Genomic DNA, 27,271 nt, shown 5'->3' with positions numbered 1-27,271 from the left:
ATTAAGTGATCATGATATTTAGCTCTCCTTGGGTCACTTAAGACAGGTTTAACTGTATACATGTATATCTTTTTATGCATGTTTCAGTCATAAATGAACTTCAGACACCTTGCCTTACATGTATATGTATAACTTAAATAATTTTAATCATTAACCACTTGTTCTTTGATGTCAACTAAGTACAACAACCATAAAACACATATAAATTGGATAGAAACACTAATCTATTTATGACAATCATGACAATTTTATGAGGTCACGAAGTCTTAATACCAATATACATGATTTTGTTTTCATTTATCTTTTCCTTTACATAACATCAACATTTTAACTATGATAAATGAAAAGGAAATGCATGAATATGGATGGATGAATTTAAAATAATTTAAAGCATAAAATCCACATGATTCAAATAAAGAACACTGAAAAATTATGTATGAAAAATTGTAAATTAACTATGAACTGATCAATTAAATTATATATGTTGTAATGATTGATCACAAACAAAATCATGATTTAATGATATAACGTACTAAGGACAACTATTAACTAAGTAAGACCTATAAAACATAACTTCTTAACATTAATTTGAACATGAAACTTTAAACAAAATCAATAAACTCCATTCTTGGCATCATTTTTCCAGTTTTTCTGAAAATTTTATTTTGGCAACACACACAAAAAGAATTCACTTCAATAATCAGTATGAAAAACGATTATTAATTAATGATGTTCCTTGATAATCTGCTGTCTAGGGAACATGGTTTGCTACTATTCAGTCAAGACAATTCACATACATATTCCTAGTATTATGTAAGTATGTGTATAATGTTTTCATGGTAGTATTGAAGGGAGATAACAGCTACCTGGTCAAAATATTATATGCTTCAAAAGAGGATCAAATGGATGTTTACAATGTGACTGTTTGCATGTTAGATTGTGTATACAAAAGGTTACACGTTACTTTGGTGTCACATCTAATACACAGGAGTGTGATACGTGCAGGAAAATCAGGAGGGGTGAATATTAAACAGTCAACTCTTTCTTATAGTACTTTTGTTTCTTGTGTATACATGAAGAGGTACTAGAAATTTTACGTATACAGCTAGAACACGCATGAACAGGCTTTACTTCCAAAAAAATACTATAAACCTATTAATTTTCAGTTTGAAGAACAAATAAATACCTTCCTGGTTTTAGAAGACCCAAGATGGTTCATTGTTTTCTGACTTTCAATGGAACTTCAGTATAACACACTAGGTTAACAGTTAGCAATAGCAGCATTTATTACGTGTCTATACAGTCAGTGCTTTGGTATATTATACACTGACAAATTAATGCCCAAATATTGGTGTTTGAATAATCGAATACTGTTGACTTGATGTTTCTCTCCTAATTTTGTCTATATGTTGTATAACCTGTCAATTCTGATAATTCTAGAAAACATTTTGGTATCATCTTACATGCATATTGTATATTTTTTTATGTACTCAAAGAGGAAATACAAATAATTAAGTAGCAAAAGTTATCAATGTAAAGAATAAAGTTGGTCATTCTAAAGAGATTAAACTACACGTCGTATTGTACAGGACAATCATTGTTCATATCAGAAGTCAAGTTGCATGGATTTCAATAGTTTTTATTTCAACAGGAGAAATTAAGATTCGAACAGGTGAAATTAAATTTTTCTGCTTAAGTTTTATTATAAAATTCAGATTTTAACAGTGATTTCACTGAAATGAAGCGGTGAAAATTCACCTGGTGCCTCCTCTAATTGAAACCCCTGAAGTTATCACAGAAAAAAAAAAACTGTTCCGACTAGAGTACATTGACAGGACAAATATACTATAAACAATGGTTTGCCACTAAAGTGTAACAAAACCATGGTGATATCCATTTCCTGTTATCATGCTTTTATAGTCATGGGAAGTTCACATGTAAATATATACATCATATAGTCATGCAAAACCAAAAACTAAGAACTAAACTATCAAAAGTGGGTGAGATGCGACAAAATATGTGAACCTCCACCAAAATAATTGAACAACTAAAGCTAAACATAGACTGAAAGCGACAATGATTTGTGCTATGGTCAAGATGGTCAACAAGATCAATTCTGGCCATTTACAGGCAACGAGATAAAATTTGGCCATATACAGGCAACAAGACCATATTTGGCCATTTTCAGGCAACAAATGCCATTCAATTTGAAGCTCTATATTGGCATTGTCAGTTTTACCCACCATGAACAGCAAACCAATCATTTAAATCTTCATTGGCAGGCAATTTTACCACTTCCCTCAAATCAATGCCTGAATTCAAGGAAGCATTTGCCTGCTTATGCAAGTTATACTTTAGACTTCCAGGATCAAATCGCTTCTTTGGCTTAAATGTCTGCAAAAATGAAGAATAGAAAAATGACAGATGATGATATCATTTATTGATGCAATGGAGCTGTGGGTTCATCTTAAGATTGTTTAACTTTTGTGGTTGAAAGTTTTGTTCAAACAGACATGGGATTTAGACTGAGTTGTACATGTTATCTAAAAAGCACACGAAGAATGCAGTACATCATGTACATGTATGTACAGTGTTAACCATTTTGCACCCTCTTTCTAATACCAAAAAGTCAACTTGAATTTATTTTATTTACTGATCACAAAAATTAATAAGCAAACAAGATGACACCACAAGCTCCTAATTTTGTTCATATGAGTACAAACCATGCACAGCTATCCAGTCATTCAGATCTTCATTGGGTGGTAATCTGACAACTTCTTTCAGATCTATACCAGAACTCAGAGAGGCATTAGCCTGTTTGTGAAGGTTGAATTTCAAAGTACCCTCATCGAACCTCTTCTTTGGTTTAAATGTCTAAAAAACATGCATTGATTAATCAAAAGTTTAACATGTGAAAAAAACACTCCAACTTCTTCTTTCTGGTCATCAGTTTGTGTTCTAAAATACATGTACATGTATAATCCTGTATGTCATGAATTAAACAGATGTAGTACATATCATACAGCATTTAATTACATAACAGCTAATTGAAAAATATCAGTTCCAATTTCAATACTAATCTATGTAGGCTAGTGAGTTATTTAAATAGCTCTCTACATAGAAATCTGCCCTACATTATACCAATGTGTCCTATTTAGGCTAAGAAAAAGTATGCTAGGTTCTCAGGCACAACAGCATCCCTAAAAACCTCCTGCATCTGCAATTTTTATAATCTACTTTTAATAAGTTAACGGATTCGTCTGCGCGCTTGGCAGAATGGTAAAATATATGATGCAAATAAGACTTTTATTTAACATTGATCATTAAAAACGAAAGTATGTCTCATGGCGAAGAGATGGCTCTTATTTCTTGCCACATCTCATATTCCAATCAAGTTTTAATGCCATGGCGAATTTTATATACAGAACTGTTCAATTTGATAAAATTTATCGAAAAAAAAAGAAGACTTGATTTGGATAAAATAAACTTAAAATAAAAGTAAAAAAATAAACCTCCCTCCCACATCATTTTTTTTAAGTGGCCTGAGAATGTAGGCATTTTTTTGTTGGTCAAGGATTTTATAACAATATGTGCACGTAATATAATAGAATCTAGTAAGCCCCTTATATATGGTGGTTTCCTCCAAACCTTTTGGAAATTCTGAAGTTATACATGTATTTCACAAAAAATGTTAAAGACAGCAATAAATACCTTTTTATTGGATTTATGGCTCTTCTATCAAAGAAATGACATTAAAGCTCAAATATCAAGGGTTCTCAACGTTGAAGCTTAAGTGATAAGTATGAAAATGGCAAGTTTGGGGCCAAGGCAACTAAAGCGACAACAAAAAAAACTCAAGGAGACTAAAACTTATCTTTCTGTGACTGGTAAGACAACTATAAAGAGGACATGGCATCTTCTTTGCCCCAATGGCCTAGCAAAGCTATTTTTCTGAGGCAGATTAGGTTATTGAACAGCGGAAAAATATGCACATTTCCCATACTTTTGAAACCATATTCATTTCTTTCCAATAGAGAAATTTTCATATACAGAATTGTTCAATTTGATAAAATTTATCGAAAAAAAAAAGAAAACTTGATTTTGATAAAATAAACTTAAAATAAAAATAAAAAAATAAACCTCCCTCCCACATCATTTTTTTTAAGTGGCCTGAGAATGTAGGCATTTTTTTGTTGGTCAAGGATTTTATTACAATATGTGCACGTAATATAATAGAATCTAGTAAGTCCCTTTTATATGGTGGTTTCCTCCAAACCTTTTGGAAATTCTGAAGTTATACATGTATTTCACAAAAAATGTTAAGACAGCAATAAATACCTTTTTATTGGATTTATGGCTCTTCTATCAAAGAAATGACATTAAAGCTCAAATATCAAGGGTTCTCAACGTTGAAGCTTAAGTGATAAGTATGAAAATGGCAAGTTTGGGGCCAAGGCAACTAAAGTGACAACAAAAAAAACTCAAGGAGACTAAAACTTATCTTTCTGTGACTGGTAAGACAACTATAAAGAGGACATGGCATCTTCTTTGCCCCAATGGCCTAGCAAAGCTATTTTTCTGAGGCAGATTAGGTTATTGAATAGCGGAAAAATATGCACATTTCCCAAACTTTTGAAACCATATTCATTTCTTTCCAATAGAGAAATTTTTTTTTAGAAAAGACCAAAAAACTATCATAAAAAGATTAACTTAATTGATGTGATCTTTAATAAAACATCTTTTTCTTTATTTTTTTTTTTTTGTTTTTTGGTTGGTTAAAGAAATATTTGTTTTTCTCCATAAGGACAGTCACTTTTAGTTACATCCAGTACATGACTTTATTTCTTTTTAGGAAAACTAAGGAATCCTAAGGGAACTTGTGACACAAGTAATAACCATAGAAGTCTCACCACTTTGCATCGCTAGCTATAACAGTATGACTAGAACAGGAAACCACCAACTTCCTTGTCTTATGTATCAATACAAAATATTACAAATAAACAAAATCAGACACCGAACAATGAAATATTTTACATACTGTAATAGTGGATTGTATTAAATAATCATTGATAAAAAGGACATTTTGATAACGCAATTAGGGAACATACAAAACATGAATTAACTTTCACTTTGTTTGTTAGTGGAAGTTGGAACTTCGTGTTGTTACCGAACTCAATGGAGAATGTTTGACACGGGCATATGTACGGAATTGAAAAATTCAGTGAGAAGAGATGGCGATTTATACTCGTACTTCCTGAAACCATCGCTTTACCTTTGCTTTATCTCTTGAAAAGAACTGTGCAAATCCTAGTCGATTAGCCATGATTTGCTCCTGAAATACGCACGCGGAACCGGAAGTAAATTGATGCTAAAGGTCCATTTGATTCACTGTGTTGCGACCGCTGTTATCTAATTTTACCCATTTTTTCTGTGATTTTCCGAATATGATAAAATACGACAATGCGTTTTCAAATAAATGTATTGAGAGAAAAAAACTTACTGCAGTGTCATAATTTCAAAGAACACAAAAAATCAAATACAAACTGAACAAAAATAATTACGCGTCTGTCTTTATTTTGATAATTTTTTTCGGTCATTTGCTTAATGGAACCGGAAATTCTCTAGAGTCTTCTTAGCTTTAGGGTTGTGATGGCGGGAGAGGAGATGTTGGACCAACTAATTTTAGAATTGCACAAGAATGAGGCTGTTAAGTTTGGAGATTTCAAACTTAAAAGCGGAATTCAATCACCAGTATATTTTGATCTTCGTGTCATAGTGTCTTATCCGTCATTAATGGTAAATAAACGGGGGCTTAGGCTGTAGTGAAGTTACAAAAATGTACATGTAGATGATGTACACGTGTATCGTGCATTCATCTGTTCTCGATAGTCATGGGTTTTCGAAAGTGATGTGCAAAGGCAAATCGCACATGTCGGATATTCATAGAAATTTACCTACTGAACACTTCCTCGCGTTTGTCGGGCTTTGATTTCACCACCTTGCATATAAAGTTACGTATAATGTCAATGAAAGGGGTTGGTTCACTAAGTACCAAATTTGGCAAAGCTCAGTTTTTGACAAAAGCATTACAGATGGATAGGTATTGAAAAATATTTAAATGTCTGAATATCAATTCTGTATTTCCATGGCAACTGATTGAATCTTTCATAGGAAAATCACATATTTTGTCATTAAAATGCCATATTTTGCCATTTTATTCATCTTTGGTATTGGCTTTCCTTATAACTTTGTGTGAGACTTTGTAGTAGAATGGTATATAATGCAAAATGAATTGTGACCATTGCTGGTCATACTGTTACTCGACGGTCAGAAGCACTTGTGACATAAATGAGGTGCCAATTTTCAACACACAAAATGAATTTTTCGAATTATGTGTCCTTTTATCGGTTTCAAATATAATGTAACTTGATATAAAATCAGAAAATCCACCAACATTTATCAAAATATTACCTTAGAAGCTCTTTGGAGCATGTCTTGAGCTACATGTAGTTCTGCATCCTGCTCTGTATTCAATGGACTGTTCAGTGGTGGAAAATACTTATTTGAAATTGCACAAAAAATTTTGACATAGTCTTCAATAAATGGAACCTAGCTGGTTGGAATAACATGATCAAGGTATTTGAAGTTCTTAATCCTGGCATTGGCTTATTCAACTACCCATCTGATCTGAAATATAAAATGACAGAATAGTGCTTATAAATTTGTTTAAATGAGATATGTTATTTAATATATAAGATATCTTGTAACTTTAAAAGTTAAACATATAAACTATATAAGAAATTATGTAAACAAATTTCATAAGATAATTTATAAAGTATATAAGATAACTTATACATGTATATTTTATAAGATATATAATGCAATGTATAATATATGTTAACTCCTTATTAAGATATCTCATAAAGTTTATAAGATATCCTATATATTCTATAAGACAACTTATAAAAAATGGGAGGTGTTTGCCAAATAATATATCTACAAATTTGAATAAATATAAATAAGGCATGCCATGTTAAATTAAGAAAAAATAATGCTGATCTATATTTGTTGATGTACATTTACTCCATTGAAAAATACCTTCAAAATCTTTTTTTTATGTCACCCAGGGTATAATGCTGCAGTAAAAAATTTGCATAAATTTTTATTTTCCATTTAGTGCTGTCACAATTGATACTTTCGACAAATTTACAGGGCTTGTCATCATAAGGAAAATAAGAATGTGTAGCCAAACTGCTGTACATTTTACTTTGCCCAAGGATTAAAATTTAGAAATTGAATTATAAATATTTATAAATAACATCACCATTATAAATATTTATAAATGAATTATAAATATTAATAAATTGAATTACAAATTTTTATAATTATTTATAAATATTTATAAATAGGCATTTTTGTCCACTTTGGCTTGCCATAGATTTGAGTGTTTAGAATAACATAAGATATGTAGTAATGTATCCATAAGTATTTGCACTAGCTTGTGCTTGTTATACATTTGCATAAGGAGAAGTTTGTACAGAAATGTTAAATTATCAAAATCAAGCCGGGAAGATAATTCGAGATCCGACAGTAAAATATGTTTTTTCTCATTCTTGAATTTTGCTGCCACTGCCAACAACTTGCTGTATTTATTTTTCATCGTATATGAATTAAAACATACTAAATGTATAGTAACTTTGGCCAGTTTTGATGTCTGACTTTACAATCGATGTGGTCGTCTGCTGCCGCTTCCAAACATATTTCACCTATTCGGTTTACTACTTTATAGACGGAATAAGAGTAAGTGAGGTTTATGGACAGACGGTATACTTACATTTCTAATAAGGATTACATATTATATTTCTGTACATGATCTGTAAGCGGTTTTAATGAAATCATAAATATCAACATTGTCAAGTTTGTAATCTGGCACAATGATGTCGCTTCGGTTTCCATGGCAAAATAAACAACGAAAACGCGGTCCGAACGGAATGTTCAGATTTGCATAAACAAAACACGCTTCTCAAAAGTTAAACAACATAAAAATTTTAATAGAGCGCATTTCTCGAACTCTTAGATATTGAAGGTGGATGTAGATATATAAGCGACGATTTTATCATAAAAATACAAAGATGTTTGACAGCTGCGCTGATACTACATTTTTCGTTTGAAGTAGGGAAATCGGGGAAAAAACAATCATACCATCGATAAGACATAGCTATTTTTTTCACTGAAGTGACAGAGAACTTTTTCTACAATATCATTTTGTTGAAAGACGATATTCAAAGTTTTTTATAAGCAACAAATATTACTGTTTGGGGAATTTTGAATTTTCAAGAAATAGTTGGGCCGAATATCTTGAAAAGTGAACCAACCCATTTAGTACCTATTTCTTTTAACTTTCTTAGCAGATTTTTGCATATCTCCAAAACTGGTTAACCAAATTCTGATGTGGGGGTAAAAGTGTTCAGCATGATGAGATCTATCTGTGGTCAAATTTTGATGAAAATCTGTTGACTCATGTTGGAGATATTGCCCTTTATGGACATTTTTTGTTATTTTTGATGTTTTTAATTACAAAAATCTGCTCCTCAGAAACTACTTTACAGAATTCAAGGAAAGTTGTTATTTTTGTTTTTAGGATATACTGCACAAAATGACCGTTCTGATTTTTGATTGGTTATAAAACATGGCCACTTACTGAAAATAGAACATAGGGGTCAGACAGCAGATTTTTGCATATATCTCTAAAACTGTTAGGTTTAACCAAATTTTAATGAGGTAAAAGTATTCAGCTTGATGAGATCTATCTTTGGTCAAATTTTGGAGAAAATATATTGACTCTTGTTGGAGTTATTGCCTTTTTTGGATGTTTTTTTTTTTTACAGTTTTTGATGTTATTACTGTAAAAAAAATCTTCTGCTCAGGAACTACTAAACAGAATTCAATGAAAGTTGGTATTTTTGTTGTTTAGGATACCCTTAGCAAGATGACTTTTTTGATTAATGATCGGTTAAAACATGGACGCTGTTACTAAAAATAGAATATAGGGGTCAGACAGTAGTTTTTTGCATCTATCTCCAAAACCGTAAAGTTGAGCCAATATTCAATTGCAGGAATGATCCTTATTTTATGGTCTACAAAAGTCCCCAGTGATCAAAGTTGTCAGTTGACTCCATGTAAGAGTTATTGTCCTTGAGAGGTGAAAAATGACTTTTTTACAGTTTTCAGCCAATATCTTGAAAACTATATTAGATAGAATGAAACTTTCAGTTGCTGAAATGATTCTTATTATAAGGCCAACAAATGTTTCCAGGGATCAGAGTTGTTAGTTGACTCCATGTAAGAGTTATTGCCCTTGAGAGGTGAAAAATGACCTTTTTTTTTTACAGTTTTCAGCCAATATCTTGAAAATTATATTAGATAGAATGAAACTTTCAGTTGATGAAATGACCCAAGTCTTCATGGATTCAAAATTGTTGGACAACTCCTTGTTAAAGTTATTGCCCTTGAAAGGCAAAAATTTAACCAGGTGAGCGATTCAGGCTCCTGGGAGCTTCTTATTCCATATCATTCCCATTATCAGCCCATGGTCAAAACTGTTTCTCTTGCCATGGGGCTCTCATGCTGATATCATGACTTACAGTTGATAATGGGTATGATATGAAAAATCAATGAATATTAGTTGGGACTAAGACCGTCATACAAATTTACACAAATGTTTGTTACATGTAGATATTGTTGTTAACATTGCATAAAGCTCTGCTATTTTAGACATGCAGACAAGTTCCCATTTTCTAATGTCAGAAAAATGAATGCATAGAATGATTATGTACTGTATGTAACTCTGGGCAAAGTGAAAATAAAGAACATTTCTTGTTTCATTGTACTCATTATGAACAAAAAAAGGCAAAATTTAATGAATATTACACGTGAAAATAAATTGATCCCAGGCCTTATGAATTATGAAATTTATCCCTGGCTTTATGGATTTGTCTTTTTGATATACTCACCATATCCATTCTCTATATATTATGAAATTAAGTTCCTTATCTAAAAAATGCAATTTTAATAACAAATCAGTGATTATTTTGAGAACATCCTTCACATTTTAATATATTGAATGGCTTTAAAACTAGAGATATTAGCCTCCAATAGATATGTCATGTAAATTGACAGAAATACAATGTAGGTATTGGTTGAAAAATACAAAATTGTCTGTCATGTCTTTATTGTAATATTCATTTATTGTTGTACATATGTAATAGGCCTTTACCATACATTGTGAATGAGTTACTGGTATTGATCAAGACAGGTTTAGTCCTCTTTAAAGGATCAGCATTTCACTAAACAAAGATTATCACTATATACATATACAGTAACATATTATTATTTTTTGTTTAATTTCAGAAAACTGTGGCAGATTTAATGTGGACATGTATACAAGAAGAAAAATGTGACTTTCAGTTGTTATGTGGAGTACCATATACAGCTCTACCAATAGCGACAGTAAGTTACTAAAATAAAAAAAACAGTAAGTCACTAAATAAACAGCTCTGTCTTTAGCAACAGTAAATCACTAAAATAAACAGCTTTGCCCATAGCAATAATAAGTAACTAAAATAAACAGGTCTGGCAATAGCAACAGGAAGTCACTAAAGTAAATAACTCTGGCCATAGCAACAGTAAGTCATTAAAGTAAAGAAATACATATATAAAAGTGCACTTGATCATATTTATTCAAACTTTGGTGACATTAATAACTTGATTGCTTTGTTAGGCTTACATTCAATTATACAGGATGTTAAACACTAAAAATTTAAATGTTGATAATATAAACAAGGAACCTGACCATTGGAACAGTAGTTATCGACTTACAACGTGTTCATAATAAACAAGAAACCTGACCATTGGAACAGTAGTTATCTACTTAAACCGTGTTCATTGTAAACAAGAAACCTGACCATTGGAACAGTAATTATCTACTTGAACCGTGTTCATAGTAAACAAGAAACCTGACCATTGGAATAGTAGTTATCTACTTGAACCATGTTCATAGTAAACAAGAAACCTAACCATTGGAACAGTAGTTATCTACTTACAATGTGTTCATAGTAAACAAGAAACCTGACCATTGGAACAGTTGTTATCTACTTACAATGTGTTCATAGTAAACAAGGAAACTGACCATTGGAACAGTAGTTATCTACTTAAATGGTGTTCATTGTAAACAAGAAACCTGACCATTGGAACAGTAGTTATCGATTTACAACGTGTTCATAATAAACAAGAAATCTGACCATTGGAACAGTAGTTATCTACTTACAACATGTTCATAGTAAACAAGGAACCTGACCATTGGAACAGTTGTTATCTACTTACAATGTGTTCATAGTAAACAAGGAACCTGACCATTGGAACAGTTGTTATCTACTTAAATGGTGTTCATTGTAAATAAGAAACCTGACCATTGGAACAGTAGTTATCGACTTACAACGTGTTCATAATAAACAAGAAACCTGACCATTGGAACAGTAGTTATCTACTTACAACGTGTTCATAGTAAACAAGAAACCTGACCATTGGAACAGTAGTTATCTACTTAAACCATGTTCACTGTAAACAAGAAACCTGACCATTGGAACAGTAGTTATCTACTTAAAATGTGTTCATGGTAAACAAGGAACCTGACCATTGGAACAGTAGTTGTCTACTTGAACCATGTTCATAGTAAACAAGAAACCTAACCATTGGAACAGTAGTTATTTACTTACAACGTGTTCATAGTAAACAAGAAACCTGACCATTGGAACAATAGTTATCTCCTTAAACTGTGTTCATTGTAAACAAGAAACCTGACCATTGGAACAGTAGTTACCTACTTACAATGTGTTCATAATAAACAAGAAACCTTACCATTGGAACATTAGTTATCTACCAGTCCATATAAAATTCAGACACTGCCTATGGTAAGGTGATTCATGGTGTAGAAAAACCCACAGAACAAATGCTGCTTCTTTGGTCTTCATATGCTTTAATTTTTTGTGACAAGGTCTCTGTATTTAGATCTGTCCTTTTGAGATAACAACACTTAAACCTACCACTAAAACCAACCAAATCAAGAACAATAACTCTTGCAAAGTGCTAATTTCATGTAAAATCTTTATAAATTTTATCTCAAAAGCGCAAGACCCAAATGAAAAACTAAGACTGGTTATATACTTGGTCTATAGATGATTCTGAATATGAATTAAAGTGAATTTGGTTGGTTTTTGACATGCATGAATCACCTTCTGTCTGATTTGTATAATGACTGTGACTATTGATTTGTACTTTTCTTCAATAGTTATTAACAGAGCTATCATATACATTAATTTGGAAAAGACAGCACTAAGAAAAAAATATTGTCAATGATTGAAATTATAGAATTAGTAAATGAAATGTTTCACTCACTTTTGTATAACTGCATAGGTTATTTCTGTTCAACACAATTGCCCTATGTTGATCAGACGGAAGGAAGCTAAAGACTATGGTACTAAAAAGATAATAGAGGGTGACTTTAAACCTCATGATAGATGCCTTGTTATAGAAGATGTTGTTACTAGTGGTACATCAGTCTTAGAAACTGTTAAGGTTGGTATGGTATTATAACACTTTGTCCATACATCTGCACAGTTTTTTTTAACATTGAAATTGAGTTGTAAGTTAAATACTTTTTAGACTAAGAATATAAGTATATAAACCAAACAGATGTGTACATGAGGGTAATTACACATGTGTTAAAGTCTTTGTATTATGTCTGCCCTAACTTTGTTTCTATCCATCATACCTTCCATTTGTCACACAGTATGTCAATGCAACTTCACTAAAACAACTTATCTGAATTTCATTAAACTTGGTAGGTAGTAAGGTTGTGTAAATTACTGCGAAATGTTTATTGCCTGAGTTTTGTAGTTGTTTGTCCCTTTGAACAGAATTTTACAAACAATACTGAAACTTGCTAGGTGGTATGTTTAGACATGATATGTAGTTGCACATATTTTATGGCCAATTTGAATTGCCTGAAGTTCACGAGAGTAATTACGTTTTGAACTTGTAAAATAGCTTGTCTACACAACACAAACAAAACTTCATGACACTTTGTAGGTAGTAAGAGTACGGATGCTTTATGCAGTTGTGCTTGTGTTATCGAGTGAATTTTTCATCGTTTAAATTTTGTAGAAGATACAAATTAAAAATATCAACTGTTGCTGGTACTTTTCCAGGGAAGTACCTCATAAATTATTTCTAATTCATAAATTTTAGGCATTAAGGACTGTTTTCTTTAGTTACATGTATAGGGTACTTTAATTATTATAGTCTGCTAATTAGTTTTTTGATGTTTCACTAGGGTGGGGAAGAGATATATGTTTTTCTTCTATTATGATAAAGTGTTGTTTGTAACTGCAGCCTCGTAGTCTGCTTGTTATTCAGTAAGCCTTGACAGTGTTTGGAATGATTAAGATAATTTCTATAGATTAATGCTGTCTTCATGTTTGTGTTAAATATTTTTGGAATTTGTAGAAAGCTGTGTTTATGTCGCAGGTTCTGTGAAATGTGTTTCTGCCATTCTTATTATATGTTAGAATTTGTACAAATCATGTATCAGGCTAAAGGTAAAAGGATATACCTAGAGCCATTTGTAAGTGTAAAAATGAGAATCCAAGAATGTTGAACCTCATGGTTCTTGTGCTAATAGAGGCGATGCCTACTTGTATAACATATTATAAAAGTTTGGAAATAAATAAATTTAGTAATGAATTGTTTCAGACATTAGAAGATGTGAATATAAAAGTCACTGATGCTATAGTGTTACTAGATAGGGAACAAGGAGCCATAGAAAGTTTGAAGAGGAAGGGCATTAATGTTCATAGGTAGGGGATATTATACATGGATCATTGATTATTAGATCTCCAACAAGGAGCCTGACAATTTTTAAAGAAGGGCATTAATGTCTGTAGATATGGGTTAAAATACATGCTGACTGATTTGTAATGGTAGTGAATGATTCACGTGGTTGTTCAGTATTCCAGTTTTGAGTGTTAGCACCACATAGAATAACCAGACTGAAACTAATGTAATTATTTCTTCTGGAAATTATTTAATCTGCTTTCAATATTTAAACGTTTTAAGTATCAGATTTTGCTTGATGAACTACCTTCACATGATTGTCTGTGTTATGATTAATTTCCAGGGAATTATATTTGATCTTTGATTCCGTTGCTGGTTGCAGAATAGTGTTTGTTATTGGTAATTCATCTTGCTCTGTTGATTTTTTCAATAATCAATGCTTTCCAGCATCATTTTTTTTTCAGTGTTTGTACATTAAGCCAGGTTCTAGATGTCCTCAGTAAAGCAGGGAAACTGGACCAGGATACAGTTCTACGAACCAAAGATTTCATCAAACAGAATAGGTTTGACCAATCCAGTGTGAATGGAACATCACATAAACCACAAAAGGTAGTCACAACACTAAATACAGATATTGTAACCATAACAATCTTCAACATTATATATAGCATTTCAGAAATTTGTGTATGGTTATAGTATTTAACTTCTATACAGGTCTAGGACATAAGCCCCCAAGACAAAAGTCCCCTGGATAAAAGCCTCCCCCTCCCCCCAGACAAAAGCCCCTATCTTAAAAGCATAATGTTAATGTAAAAATAATTATTTATTTTTGTCTTTTTTGTTTTTGTTTTGTTTGTTTTTTTGTGAATTTTTATTTTTTTAAATTTTCTTTTGTTGTGACTGTTTCTTTTATATTGGTATTGCATTTTATTTGTGTTCGTCTTTTTTGTGTAATTCTGTTTAGTGTATTTAGCAAGTTTTTGTTTGAATTAAAAGGGTTCAGTTTCTGTGTATATTTTTTTTCAAGGGTTTACTCATTTTATATTTGATATTGTATTCCTTATTACCAGAATCATTGGAAATTTCATCAATGAAATAAGAAAAGCTGCCAGTGATACACTTTTTAAAAAGAAAACAAAATGACTGTTTTTAGATATATTTCCTTATTACAGAGTGTATATTTGACAACTGTTATCATTTTTATTATTATTATTAACAAAAAGTTAAAATGTTAACAATTTAGAATTTAATTTCAAATTTTACACTTTCAGTACTAATACAAATATTATTCATAATTGATTAAATAATTTCTCATTGGGGGTGTGGGGGGGGGGTGTCCTGATCCCATTTTAAACCCACATAAAGCAAACTTTAAGGAAAAGGTAAACTATATCCATCTTATAAGTGTTAACCTCATCAACCTTGGATTATGCTGATACACAAGGATGTTTAGTTCTACTTGGCGTATGATATTAATAATGGATGTATTGTGAGATCATTTGGCATGAGAATTGGATAATTAGACTTTGAAGTTCAAGCAAGGGTATTTTTGTGTGATTCTACTTACAATTATTTTATTTTGATTAAATGTGCTGAGAGACAGTTCAAGGACTTTATGTTAGGGATGGAGCAATGGATATAAACACCAGGTAAAGTGAGGCAAGGACATTTTTGGGGTAGATTTGGTTAAAAAATCATGATTTCATGCAAACTTAATATTGTGCCTTTGCTTGTCCTCTGTGACAATGGACATATGTGCATTTAATTATTTTTTTCTTTTTTTTTTTTCAGAAGGTGCTGTCATATGGAGAGAGGGCAGCTTCATGTACCCATCCCCTTGTTAGAAGGTTGTACAATATTATGGACCAGAAGAAAACTAACTTAGCTCTGTCTGTAGATCTACAGAATTCACAACAGATATTACAGGTTTGTATAACCCTTACACAAAGTTGTCAGGTATTATATGATACCTTCAGAGAAAAGATGCAGGTCTGTGTCTGTCTCACCAAGGTTTCCAGATCATACCTTCAGAAAATATTAAAGGATCATTTTCAAATTTTGTAAAATTATTGAGTGTCATAAAAAACATATTGAATATTGAATTTACATGTAAATTTGATCAGATTATTTACACTTTCTTTTTATGGCCATTTTCAGTTGTTTTTTTTATCCCCAAACATTGTTTGCTTTACATGGCATCCATTGCCCTTGTAATTTGGTGTCCATTGTTAATTTTCTTTAATAATCTTCTTTTCTAAAACCACTCAGAGGATTATTACCAAACTAGGTCACCAGTATCTGTAGTGTATTTATTTTATCGATTATATAAATCAAGTGTAAAACATGGCGTTGTTGCATGGGGTCAAGTCACTACATATGTCTCAAAAACTGTAAGAGATTTTTAAAAAAGTTGCCTCTCTTCTTCATCTTGAAGAGCACTACTAAAGTCTCCATTGGGTCCAAGTTCGGAGACTCTTTATTAGAGTTATTTGCCTTGAGAAGCAAAAAATAATGATTTTTGCAGTTTTCAGTTAATATCTTGAAAACTAAAATAGAAAGAAAAAACTTTCCATGGTAAAATGTTCCTTATCATTAGACCTAAAAAGGTCTAAATTTGGTTAAATATGTAGGACAACTTCTTGTTAGTGTTAATGCCCTTGAAAGGCGAAAAATTAAATTTTTTTAAGTTTTCAGCCAATATGTTGAAAACTATAATATATAGAAAAAAAAACTTTCAATTAAATAAACGATCTTTATGATAAGGCCTACTAAAGGCTTTTATTAGGTCAAAGTTGTCAGATGACTCGTTAGAATTATTGCCCTTGAAATGCGAAAAATGAGTGAGGTGAGTGATTCAGGCTCCTTGGAGCCTTCTGTTTGGTATTAGAATAATACTAAACTGAATTCTGGTGAAAAAATAAGGTGTTATCATATTCTAAAACTAATGAGTGGTAACTATAGTTATTGAAATTTTCAGATTGCTTTTCAACCATGAGTAGGTCACAATACCTTTGATTTTACTCCCTGGATTTTTTATTGAACTTTAATATATTGTTGTAAATTTTAATTTCAACTTGGACATTTTCTACTAGCTGTCAGACATCACTTATGAGACCCTTGCTGGAGACTTTCCCAAAGGGGATTTTAGGTTTCCATAATGTCTATACTAATGTAAATGTTCAATTTCTTATGTATAAATATTACTATAGGTGCAATTTCATTGATTTAGAAGTAATACAATGTTGTCTGTCTGTCATTACTTGAGAAATGATTATTTATATTTCAGACAGTGGACAGACTAGGACCATATGTATGTATTGTGAAGACACATGTAGACATAATAGATGATTTCTCACCACAGTTCACAGTCTCACTTAGGGATCTAGCTTCCAAACATAACTTCTTGATATTTGAAGACAGGTATGTTTCATTACCTTTTAAGCTTTATGTTGTGTTTATATTGAAGATCTGTGTTGACAAACATATTGAGGGACACATGTGTATGTATGTCATTTACGTAATGATTGAAATATGAGCCTCTAGTTCGTTACAATATGAGCCTCTATACTCGGCGTCACATAAATAACATACTGTTAAAATTTGAATAAAAATATTTTCTACGACTTTATTGACACCAACCGTCGTTTAAATTGTCTTAAATGACTTGCTCATTCGTTTAGCCAAACAGCTTCTCAAAAACAAGTCGCTTATTAGCTTAAATCATGCATAACAAATCCTTACGGGAAAATCCCATACTAATATCCGCCATGTTGGTTTTTATGGGACGATTTGTTTACAAACGAAGTTCGTAAGTTCCCGTCGAACTCCGGTGACAATTGTCTGCTTGATCAACTTCTCGGTATTGTACGTTGTTCGCGTAAAATAAATCCGAGATATCCGAAATAACGCCGAAGTGCATTCTGGGTTCTTCGGTTTTTGGACAAACCATTTAAACGTAAACAACATCTCCTAGAAACCCGATCACTGTAAACATGGCTGACTTTTTACAATGTAAATATTGGCACCTAGAATTAAAATCTGACCGGAATTTAACGATTCAATGTTTAGGGAGAAGCCGTTTGGCTAAACGAATGAGCAAGTCATTTAAGACAATTTAAACGACGGTAGGTGTCAATAAAGTCGTAGAAAATATTTTTATTCAAATTTTAACAGTATGTTATTTATGTGACGCCGACTATAGTTAGTTACAATATGATTTTTTAAGTGTCCAAATGTCATGGTATATCTCAGTTTATCACTTCAAGTGATTAAATCATAAAACCATGATACAAATTTAAGAGAAGCACTATGGAATTTAGGTTTATGTTAAAAAAAAGTGTTAAATTGGAGAAGTGAGGGTTAAGTTTGATGTTAACTAAAGGATCAGTGTGGTGTCCATTGTATTAGTGTGATGTAAAATTGAAAATCTGGGATGTGTCATGTAATGGGTAGGTGGTGTCAAGTAAGGGATTCGTGTGGTATCAAGTGAAGGATCTGTGGTGTCAAGACTCACATGGAGGATCAGTGTTATGTAAAATTGAGGATCATTGAGATTTAAGTGAAAGGAGGAATTTGTTATGTTATTTGGGGGTTCAGTGTGATGTCAATTGTTTGAATTCAGTTTTTGATGATCATAAAGGAAGGGTTTTAATATTACAACTGTATATCATAAAAAGTATTGGACCATCGCTGATGGCTACAACATTATATTGACATTCATCTCTGAACAAGAGTATCATTATGTTGGAGTGTGTTGACAAATTAGATTTAGATGTGGTCAGCACTTTGTCTACCAAATATTTTGTTTGACATCCTGTTTTTGTTCAAAGGAAGTTTGGAGATATTGGTAAGACGGTAAAGAACCAGTATGAAGGTGGAATATATAGGATATCTAGCTGGGCTGATATTGTCAATGCTCATCCAGTACCTGGGGATGGTGTAGTTAAAGGTCTTAAACAGGTTAGATACAAGTGGGTCAAGGGTTGATGCAAAAAAACAATATGGAACAATGCAACTCTTTTTATCACATTTGTGTCATTACGAAAATTTCTAGGTGAATATTTCAAGTCAATTTGAATGTGATTTCTTCATTAATAAACAAATTGCTTGATTTATAATCAGATGATCACTTTCTTCATTGATGATTTTACCGTTGACAACAAGCTGATGTCAGTGATGTTGCTGTTGACAACAGACCAATAACCAAGCTGATGTCAACTTGCAACTTCCAGCATTTCAAAAGGGACAAAACATCCATTAACATCCAAATATGTGATCATACATGCTTACTTAAGTCCTAAAGTTTTCTAGCCTAAGGAATATTTTACTGTTTCACTAGAGGATGAACACAGGAAGAGAGCTTTAATGTATACATAACATTGTCCTGTTTCTGAGCCCAACATGTACATGTACATGTTAAAAGATAAAAAGAACAAAATGCAATTATTGAACTTGATCCCTTGTTCTTGTTTAACTTCACAATGAGTTTTGTTAGTATCTTGAATTTTGCTTTTACTTCGGTGATATATGTTGATTTAAGGCTGCTCCTGATCCAAATAGAGGCTGTCTTCTGGTTGCAGAAATGAGTTCTGAAGGAAGTCTGGCTAAAACTGATTACACCAAAGGTACAAATATAGAATTAGATGAGAGGGTAGTGTAGAGGACCGCCTTGTCATTACGATGCCTTCTTATGGAATAGTATTCATCTGTCTAATTTTTTACCAAGAGGCTTTGTGGGTGTATCTTCTTTGAAACATCTTGACTGTATATATATTTAATACAAAAGTATGATGTATGCCTCTATGATCATGAAGTGTAAATTAACTACTTGCAATAAGATAAATCAAATTTTATAACAGTGATGGGGTTGTTTTATAACAGTGATGTTGCTTTATAACAGTCGTGGGGTTGTTTTATAATAGTGATGGGGTTGTTTTATAACAATCATGGGGTTGTTTTATAACAGTCATGGGGTTGCTTAACAACAGTGATGGTATTGTTTTATAACAGTCATGGGATTGCTTACAACAGTGATGGTATTGTTTTATAACAGTCATGGGGTTGTTTTATAACAGTCATGGGATTGCTTACAACAGTGATGGTATTGTTTTATAACAGTCATGGGGTTATTTTATAACAGTCATGGGATTGCTTATAACAGTGATGGTGTTGTTTTATAACAGTCATGGGGTTGTTTTATAACAGTGATGGTGTTGTTTTATAACAGTGATGGGGTTGTTTTATAACAGTCATTAGGTTACTTTATAACAGTCATGGGGCTGCTTTATAACAGTGATGGGGTTGTTTTATAACAGTCATTAGGTTATTTTATAACAGTCATGGGGCTGCTTTATAACTGTCATGGGTTGTTTTATAACAGTTATGGGGCTGCTTTATAACAGTCATGGGGTTATTTTGAAGTATTTGACATTTTTCCGGCATGATTGAATTTTGTAAAAAAAAAAAAAAAACACCTATCTCTTGAATTAATTTAAAAAAAGACTTTTGAAAAAACATACCTACATTGTATCCTTATAAATGATTTTTTATGGTTTGAAAACCATTTGTAATGTCCCCTGTTTGTAGGTCAGGAGATCATGGGTGTTAAATCTGCTGTTTACATTGACCTACATGCTTTGACTCAGAAATTCTTTGTCCTGATTGAACATCACTTCCTTGTTGTCTTTCATGTATTGAAATTTTAAGGATCAAACATAAGGAATAATTTATTGTTTTTTTAAATAAGTAATAAACCAATGACTACAAGTATGTATACCATTTTGTAGGTGCAGTTAAAATGGCTGAGGAGAATAAGGACTTTGTGATTGGATTTATCTGTCAGTCCCGATTGGTAGAGGACTATAATTTAATCCATATGACACCAGGTAGGTGAAATTATGGTATTTAGTTAGGCAAACATTTCATTAGGACATTTTTATGTATAGTAATCATGGTGTCTGTTTTTGCCCATTTATCCATCCACAACTTTTCATAAGTTTTTTTTCTCTGCAACTATGTATCACTGCTACTTGATATTTTGACAGAAGCTTTATATAACATGTTATTGTGTGGGATTTTATTTTATATTTATGTGACATCAGCTTTGACAACTTTGGTTTATATCCTGACCACATGGTTATTGGAGATGGGATATACGTAGCTTTACAGAGTTTCTTGTTGATTATGATGTGGCATCTAAAAGTTATTAATTTTCTTTTCACTTTTATGTAATAATGTGCTAACAGCTGCATTGTGATTATAAGCAAGTCTGTTGTGTGAATTCAAGCAAAGATGTGAAATGTTCACAATATTTGCAAAACATAACTGATGTCATGACATACTTATACTTACATGTGTTCCTGACGATATTTGAACCAAACACATACAGTATAAAGTATATGTATATACTATGTATAAAAAATCAATCTGTTCTAAAGGAGATGGATGATATTGTATTCATTAAGGTATGGACTTATCTAAACATATTTGGTCCAAATATCTATGTATGTATGTGACACACATGTTCTGAAAATTTTATCTTTATTAAACTTACTGTTTTCCTTAGGTGTCAAACTTTCTTCAGGAGGTGATTCACTTGGACAACAATACACATCTCCTACTGAAGCCATCTTAAATAAAGGAGCAGACGTAATCATAGTCGGCCGTGGTATCCTAGCAACAGATGACCCAGTCTCAGCTGCCTTTCAGTACAAAGAATCAGGCTATTCAGCATATGAGCAATCATTAAAACTCTGAATTTTCTCAAAACTTTTTACAAGATTACTTGTAGATATTATCTGTTAACATTTTAGCACATCTATCAAATTTTAAGTTTATGACAAGCAATTGTTCTTTTTTTTTCCCAGGACTCAAACCAGTGTATGAACATTTCTAGTCGTTTGTCTGTACATCTATTTCCAACACTTTAGGATTTGTCTCTTGAAATCACTTAAATTAGGTCCATATTTTGCAAGATATTTGGTGAAATAGGTGTGTGTATCATAAAACTTTTTTTTTGTAAGAGATACATGTATTGTAAACATTTTCATTTCTTTTTACCAAGTGTTCTAAATATTATGGTGCTATCCAGATTTATTTTACTTTTTTTGCCTTGGGTAAATAGGAAACATACTATCTGACATTGTCTCTGTCTGTCTGTCTGTCCATCAATCTAGTAGCAAGAGAGTGCAAATCATCCTTCACCAATTTTTTATGAAACTATATATTTATATGAAAGTTGAACATCATACATAATTCTGCATGGATGCTTGTAAAGAGAAATAATATGACTTAAGTACCAGTCTTTATAAAAATCAGACAGAAGGTGATTCATGCATGTCAAAAACCCACAGAATATACTTTTTATTTCTTATTCATAAATAGTTTCCGACCACATAACAGTCATTGTTTGTCACTTTGCTGTTGCACTTTCTAGATAAAACTATATAGATTGTGTATAAAATTGGCACTTTAGTGAGAATACTGTTCTTAATTATGTTTTATTTGGTTGATTTTTATGGAATATGAATGTAAGGTTTTCTTAAAAATGTAATACAGAAAGGGCTATCGTTATATAAAAATATAGGATATATAGACTATAAAAGCTTCATTTGTTCTGTGGGTTTTTCTACACCTTACCATAGTCATTGTCTGAATTCTACATGGACTTATACTTAAGTTCATGTGTTCTTAAGCTTGTACATATGATAAAGCTTAACAATGATCTCATATGTGGTTACAATGGTGCTGACATGTGGTTACAATGGTGATGATATATGTGTAACAGCATTATGATTAGAAGCCCTTGTGAGGTATTTGATAGTGTGCTTTAATTTTATTGTTAGACATTTAATGTCATTATATATAAACAGAATTTTGTACATTAAGTGCTACCTCTGAAAAGAATTGGGATAAAAATAAAAACAGTACAAAACCTAATTGTTTTCTTTATTTCTGACTCCCATCTATTTTTACATGTAATTGAAAATATAGCATGTAGTTGTAAACGTCGATGCATTTCTTATGACTGCTATTGAATTGTTGTCAGTTTTGTTGTTGATGTCACTTTTAAAAGTTAGAAAATTTCTGTGTGTTTACTTAACTCAAAAAGGGGACATAACACAAGACTATTCAACTCAAGGGAGGGTTGATATTGATATTCAAGATGGTGACCTATTTAGGATTGAGGACGTGAGTCAAGCAATCTGGTGTTGTTTTAAAAAAAACATGTTAAAACAGGGGTTGGGTGGTTCTGATCCATAAACTTATAAAAAAAAAAGGTGATATCCAGGCTATTATTTGCTCATATTTGTCTAAATCTCAGACAAATTTCACACAATTAAAAGAGAGTTTCACTCCCTGGAACCCTCTTACTGGAACTGCCACTGAGCCATCAATTTTCCTTTTATGTAAATAACTTCTTAACAAATATTACATTGAGTTGACCATGACCTCTGATCTTGTTGATCTGGAATAGCTCAAGGCATCCTCCCAAGTCAGGGTTTGAGGGAGCGAAGGTGAACTCAAAACCCTGACTTGGGAGGATGAGCTCAAGGTAAATACCAGTTTTGCTATTTAATCCATCTTTTGAATTAGGAACAAAGGAGCTTAAACTCTGGGATAAATTAATTAGACATCCTTATTGCTGTAGGAGAATTTAACTAAAGTAGTCCTAAGTCACCATCAACTTTCTGAAATAGGTGGAATTTTCAACTCTTTACAGAGGCCCATTAAATTTTCAAAGTTCAACTCCACTAAAACCACAAGTGCTGATGTCTTGATAAGTCGTAGTATTGTTATCAATAGCTGTTGCTATAAGTGATAAAAATTGTGCTACTCAGATTCAGCAGGTGCCCACTTAATTTTTTTATTGAAACGTATTGGGGAAACATTGTGTTTGTCAGATGCAAAGGGGGACCTCTTTGAGTGATTAACTTATGGTTCCACTTACAATACATTCAAGTGATTTCTGATTTTATTAAGTGGTTGATTCATGTCTTGGGAGCATCTAGTTCTGTGAAAATTCTGTCTTTTGAGGTGAATCCTTTGATCATTGGATGAGTGAATTATTTAATCATTGATGTTCTAACAGGAATTTACTCACACATTTGGCAATAAATTTAGTTTCATATTGGCTTTTAATTGGAAACATTTTTTTTCAGCAGAAACAAGAAATGGTGTTTTCATGGTATGGAGCATTGAACAAGAGACGGTATAAAATTTTGCATTTACATAATACTTAATTTCATAGGTACACACAATTGTGTTTTATTCTAAAGTCTTCAATAATATTGTGTTTGTGTTCGACTTTCATGTTTTCCTGTTTTTGTTGTGTCTTCGGAATCTGATGTCTCTGAATTGTCCTTGTTTTGATGCTGAGACACTTTTTTATTGACTAGATCAAAATGAAATAAAAGGTAATTTCTTCAGAGAACTTTTATTTAAAATTGGCAGTGATAATGATTCCTCTCTGGAATAAACTTGCCACCAAGTCTCTGGCATTCCCGTTTGTAGTTATCTTCCATGCTGCTGTATTTATGTACATCAACTGCTAATCCTTTATAGTGTCTAGAGTTGCAAGAGTGGCAAGCACCAGCTATTTCATTCACCTACAATACCATCATACTGTAAATTTTAATTGATTGTATACCATAATACTGGTAATGTTTAATCAATTAGCATCTTCAGAAAACGTCCTTGAAGAGATGAATTAACTACATGCATATTTGTTGAAGTAAACTAACTTAGCTAAAAAATGAATTTTCTCAGATTTAAAAAGTGTATTATTTGGTTTAATCCGTCTTTTGAAGTGAAATTAGCTCATTATTATTAATGTTTCTAGTTAAATCATAATTACATGTAATCTGTATTCTTTACTTGCAATATTGTAGATGTACTTCATGGCAGACATGGAAATATTCACACGGCCACCAGGTGCTGGTTTAGATTGACATTCACTGCACCGGTAACTAGAAGTATACCAATTAACATAATCTCCAAAAGAACAATATGAGTCAGTTTTTTTACATTATTAGAGAAACACAGATACCTCATTTAAATAAAAAAAAACCTAGAAATTTCTGAATTTTTACAAGAAAATAGTTAAGTGACTTACAAGGTTTCCTCGTCGTTCATTGAAGACGCATGGGTGGCCTTGAGCCGACATTTTTCTTTCCGGTGGGATTGCCTCTGACACATTAACCATATCCATTCTCGTTATAGTATTTCAAAAAATATTTACCTAGACTTTCTGTTGTCCAATTAAGCATTGTGCGAAAGTTTGAACAGATTTGGTGTTCTATATCGGGCGAACAATTAGACCCAGGTCCAGTCGCCGCTCCACTCTTTGGGGTACCTTCTGTGCACTTTTTAATGGAGAAGATTATTTTTTTCACATATTTTGCATGTTGATAATAGCCATTTGTCGTCATTTTTTTGTTGTTTATCCTGATTTAACCTGTAATCCATTGATCCATTTTGAATAAATACAGGAAGTAATTATATGTGTACCTTGACCGGGCCGCCATCAGTCCATTACAAGTGTCTTCAACATTTTGTAAAGCTGTTGCTAAATCATTTACACCAGATGCATGGCGATCCCATAATACCAGCTTCCGTTCGTTTCTTAATTTTAATATGTCACATGCGTAATCTTTCGTTGTCTCTGAAAATATATACCATAAAACCTAATGAATTATCCAGCTTGAATTGTTTGCTCCAGCTGCAATGCCAACAAACACATATGCGGTGGACTAACCTTTTATTAAATTTTCTTTTGATAAATTACTCAAAACGTGATTTTGTAAAGTACAAATGGCCAATAATTTGTTACTATATTAATACTTTAACTTACTAGTTGACGCATGAGTTGTTCTTCTCCATCTGAATCTGTAAGTTGGCCTTCTCCAAAACCACCACCCATTGCTTACTGAATAAAAATATTGATTTGGTTTTTATGAAAGGTATTAAAATGCGATCTATACATGTTGTGTTGTCTAGTAATGAAATAGAGGATGAAACTCATTTTTTATATTCAACTGTTCAAAATTGAATAATGATAGAAGCACTATTTATACCAGCATAAGTATGGATTGTCCGAACCTAGCTGCGAAGAAAAATTGGTTTGGGTGAACTTGGAAAATATATATATATTCTTACTGGTTTATGTACATTTATAACAAAACACAAAAATCCACCATAAGACAAAATGATGGTAAATTGCTTTAATTTCACACATTATTTGATCATTCATGATACTATATTGATTCGTGATTTGGTATAGCATTCACGTATTTGTATATAATTTGAATTGCACTGAAATTTGATGTTTATTTTGTATCATAACATGACCCTTTAACCGTTGAGGATCTACCCTTGGTGACTTATGCGAATAAATAACAATCTATCTATTCTTGTTTGCTTGCAAAAGACACACAGAGGCCAGTAAATTATGCTGTATGTATCATAGTTGGGATTCGCTATAGGCGTGATAGGCATTTGAATTGTGTACTACAGTAATTAAGGGATGAATTTTCCCTATTAATTATAAATCTCCCAGTGCCTTATGCAAACAAACAAGTACATGTATGTTTTGATAATTATCTGTTGTAAAAGTCATCCAGGGTAGATACTAAAAATTGTTGTATCATTATCATCGGTCAGCACATAAGATTGGTAAGCCCGAACATGAGAAAAGCAGGGTGTTGAAAATGTTATTATAACACGCAGCAAATGCTGAAAATTCAACAGAAAAATATACTTGTATTATTCAAAGATAAATATTACCCAAGATCAATGTAAAACAAATACAAATCCATAGTACATATCTCATCTCTGCAACCACAGCGTGTTTCGTTTGAAATCTGCTGTTATCGTTTCCAATATTATCGCTATAGTGTGTTCGCTGTTGTTAGAAAAAAGATTACGACAAGCTGGTGTTGGCTCAGTATACATGTAACTCGAGTAATATATCATGCAAATATAGAATTAAGCGATAAACATCTCTTTGACCTTCCAAAAAGGAAACTTTTTTTTTCAATTGCGGTGCATTTTCTTTTCTAGTTAATTTTAGGACTGATTAAATATTACAATGTGTGCTTTGGTTTAAGTCAGAGTTGAACACATCCAAGACTATGATATTCTAATTGATACTTTCAAGAATAACCCACTTCGCAAAGACAGGTCTTACGCAGGAGGTGGTATCCTAATATATTCGAAACAAAATATAGGTATTTCGAGAACAATCGAACTTGAAAGTCCAATTGATGAAATAATCTGGGCAGAAGTTCGTGCGCATGGTCAATCCTAGCCCGAATTTCCTCTGACCCTGCTACCCTCCTCTTTTTTATTTGGATATTGATATGTCGGGTTAAAAGAGGAAGTT

At 32.2% G+C, this 27,271-nt stretch overlaps 3 protein-coding genes across 8 annotated transcripts in view; 1 reads left to right on the top strand and 2 right to left on the bottom strand.

Moving 5' to 3' along the window:
* The window catches only part of LOC148609011 (MOB kinase activator 3B-like), a 42,561-nt gene extending 37,208 nt beyond the window's left edge, over positions 1 to 5,353 (bottom strand). For 3 of the 6 annotated variants that reach the window (XM_088541005.1, XM_088541006.1, XM_088541003.1), the window contains exons 1-2: positions 5,273 to 5,353; positions 2,724 to 2,874 (exon numbers count right to left, since the gene is read on the bottom strand). In XM_088541005.1, the coding sequence (XP_088397131.1) occupies positions 2,724 to 2,874; positions 5,273 to 5,323 (202 nt within the window). In that variant the 5' untranslated portion in view covers positions 5,324 to 5,353. Of the gene's footprint in view, positions 1 to 2,243; positions 2,395 to 2,723; positions 2,875 to 5,272 lie in introns of all 6 variants that reach the window. The other 3 variants (XM_088541007.1, XM_088541008.1, XM_088541004.1) reach the window with 1 other exon arrangement.
* A 269-nt stretch (positions 5,354 to 5,622) lies between these two features.
* Positions 5,623 to 22,827, top strand: LOC148609010 (uridine 5'-monophosphate synthase-like). Its single transcript, XM_088541001.1, has 11 exons — positions 5,623 to 5,796; positions 10,411 to 10,509; positions 12,472 to 12,633; positions 13,810 to 13,913; positions 14,355 to 14,499; positions 15,682 to 15,816; positions 17,177 to 17,310; positions 18,720 to 18,849; positions 19,430 to 19,514; positions 20,676 to 20,774; positions 21,455 to 22,827. Exons 1-11 carry the CDS (start codon positions 5,650 to 5,652, stop codon positions 21,643 to 21,645), a joined length of 1,431 nt encoding a protein of 476 aa, XP_088397127.1. The 5' UTR covers positions 5,623 to 5,649; the 3' UTR covers positions 21,646 to 22,827.
* Positions 22,828 to 24,309: 1,482 nt separating this feature from the next.
* LOC148609009 (uncharacterized) lies at positions 24,310 to 26,832 on the bottom strand. The gene is made up of 5 exons (XM_088541945.1): positions 26,674 to 26,832; positions 25,742 to 25,816; positions 25,399 to 25,552; positions 24,746 to 24,857; positions 24,310 to 24,497 (listed from the first exon to the last, which is right to left on the bottom strand). Exons 1-5 carry the CDS (start codon positions 26,717 to 26,719, stop codon positions 24,330 to 24,332), a joined length of 555 nt encoding a protein of 184 aa, XP_088398071.1. The 5' UTR covers positions 26,720 to 26,832; the 3' UTR covers positions 24,310 to 24,329.
* Positions 26,833 to 27,271: the final 439 nt, after the last annotated feature.

This window comes from Perna viridis, chromosome 8 (assembly GCF_037379345.1).
Source record: "Perna viridis isolate PV_CMFRI_1.1 ecotype Kerala chromosome 8, ASM3737934v1, whole genome shotgun sequence".
Lineage (NCBI taxonomy): Eukaryota > Metazoa > Mollusca > Bivalvia > Mytilida > Mytilidae > Perna > Perna viridis.
This window is presented reverse-complemented; position numbering and strand designations above follow the sequence as displayed.

Coding starts and splice junctions, on each gene's coding strand:
- LOC148609010 (XM_088541001.1), top strand. CDS start 5,650: ATGGCGGGAGAGGAGATGTTGGACCAACTAATTTTAGAATTGCACAAG. Junction 12,634..13,809: donor CAGTCTTAGAAACTGTTAAG/GTTGGTATGGTA, acceptor GAATTGTTTCAG/ACATTAGAAGATGTGAATAT. Junction 18,850..19,429: donor TAGTTAAAGGTCTTAAACAG/GTTAGATACAAG, acceptor TGTTGATTTAAG/GCTGCTCCTGATCCAAATAG.
- LOC148609009 (XM_088541945.1), bottom strand. CDS start 26,719: ATGAGATATGTACTATGGATTTGTATTTGTTTTACATTGATCTTGG. Junction 25,817..26,673: donor TTGTTTTACATTGATCTTGG/GTAATATTTATC, acceptor ATTTTTATTCAG/TAAGCAATGGGTGGTGGTTT. Junction 24,858..25,398: donor CTGATGGCGGCCCGGTCAAG/GTACACATATAA, acceptor GTATACTTCTAG/TTACCGGTGCAGTGAATGTC.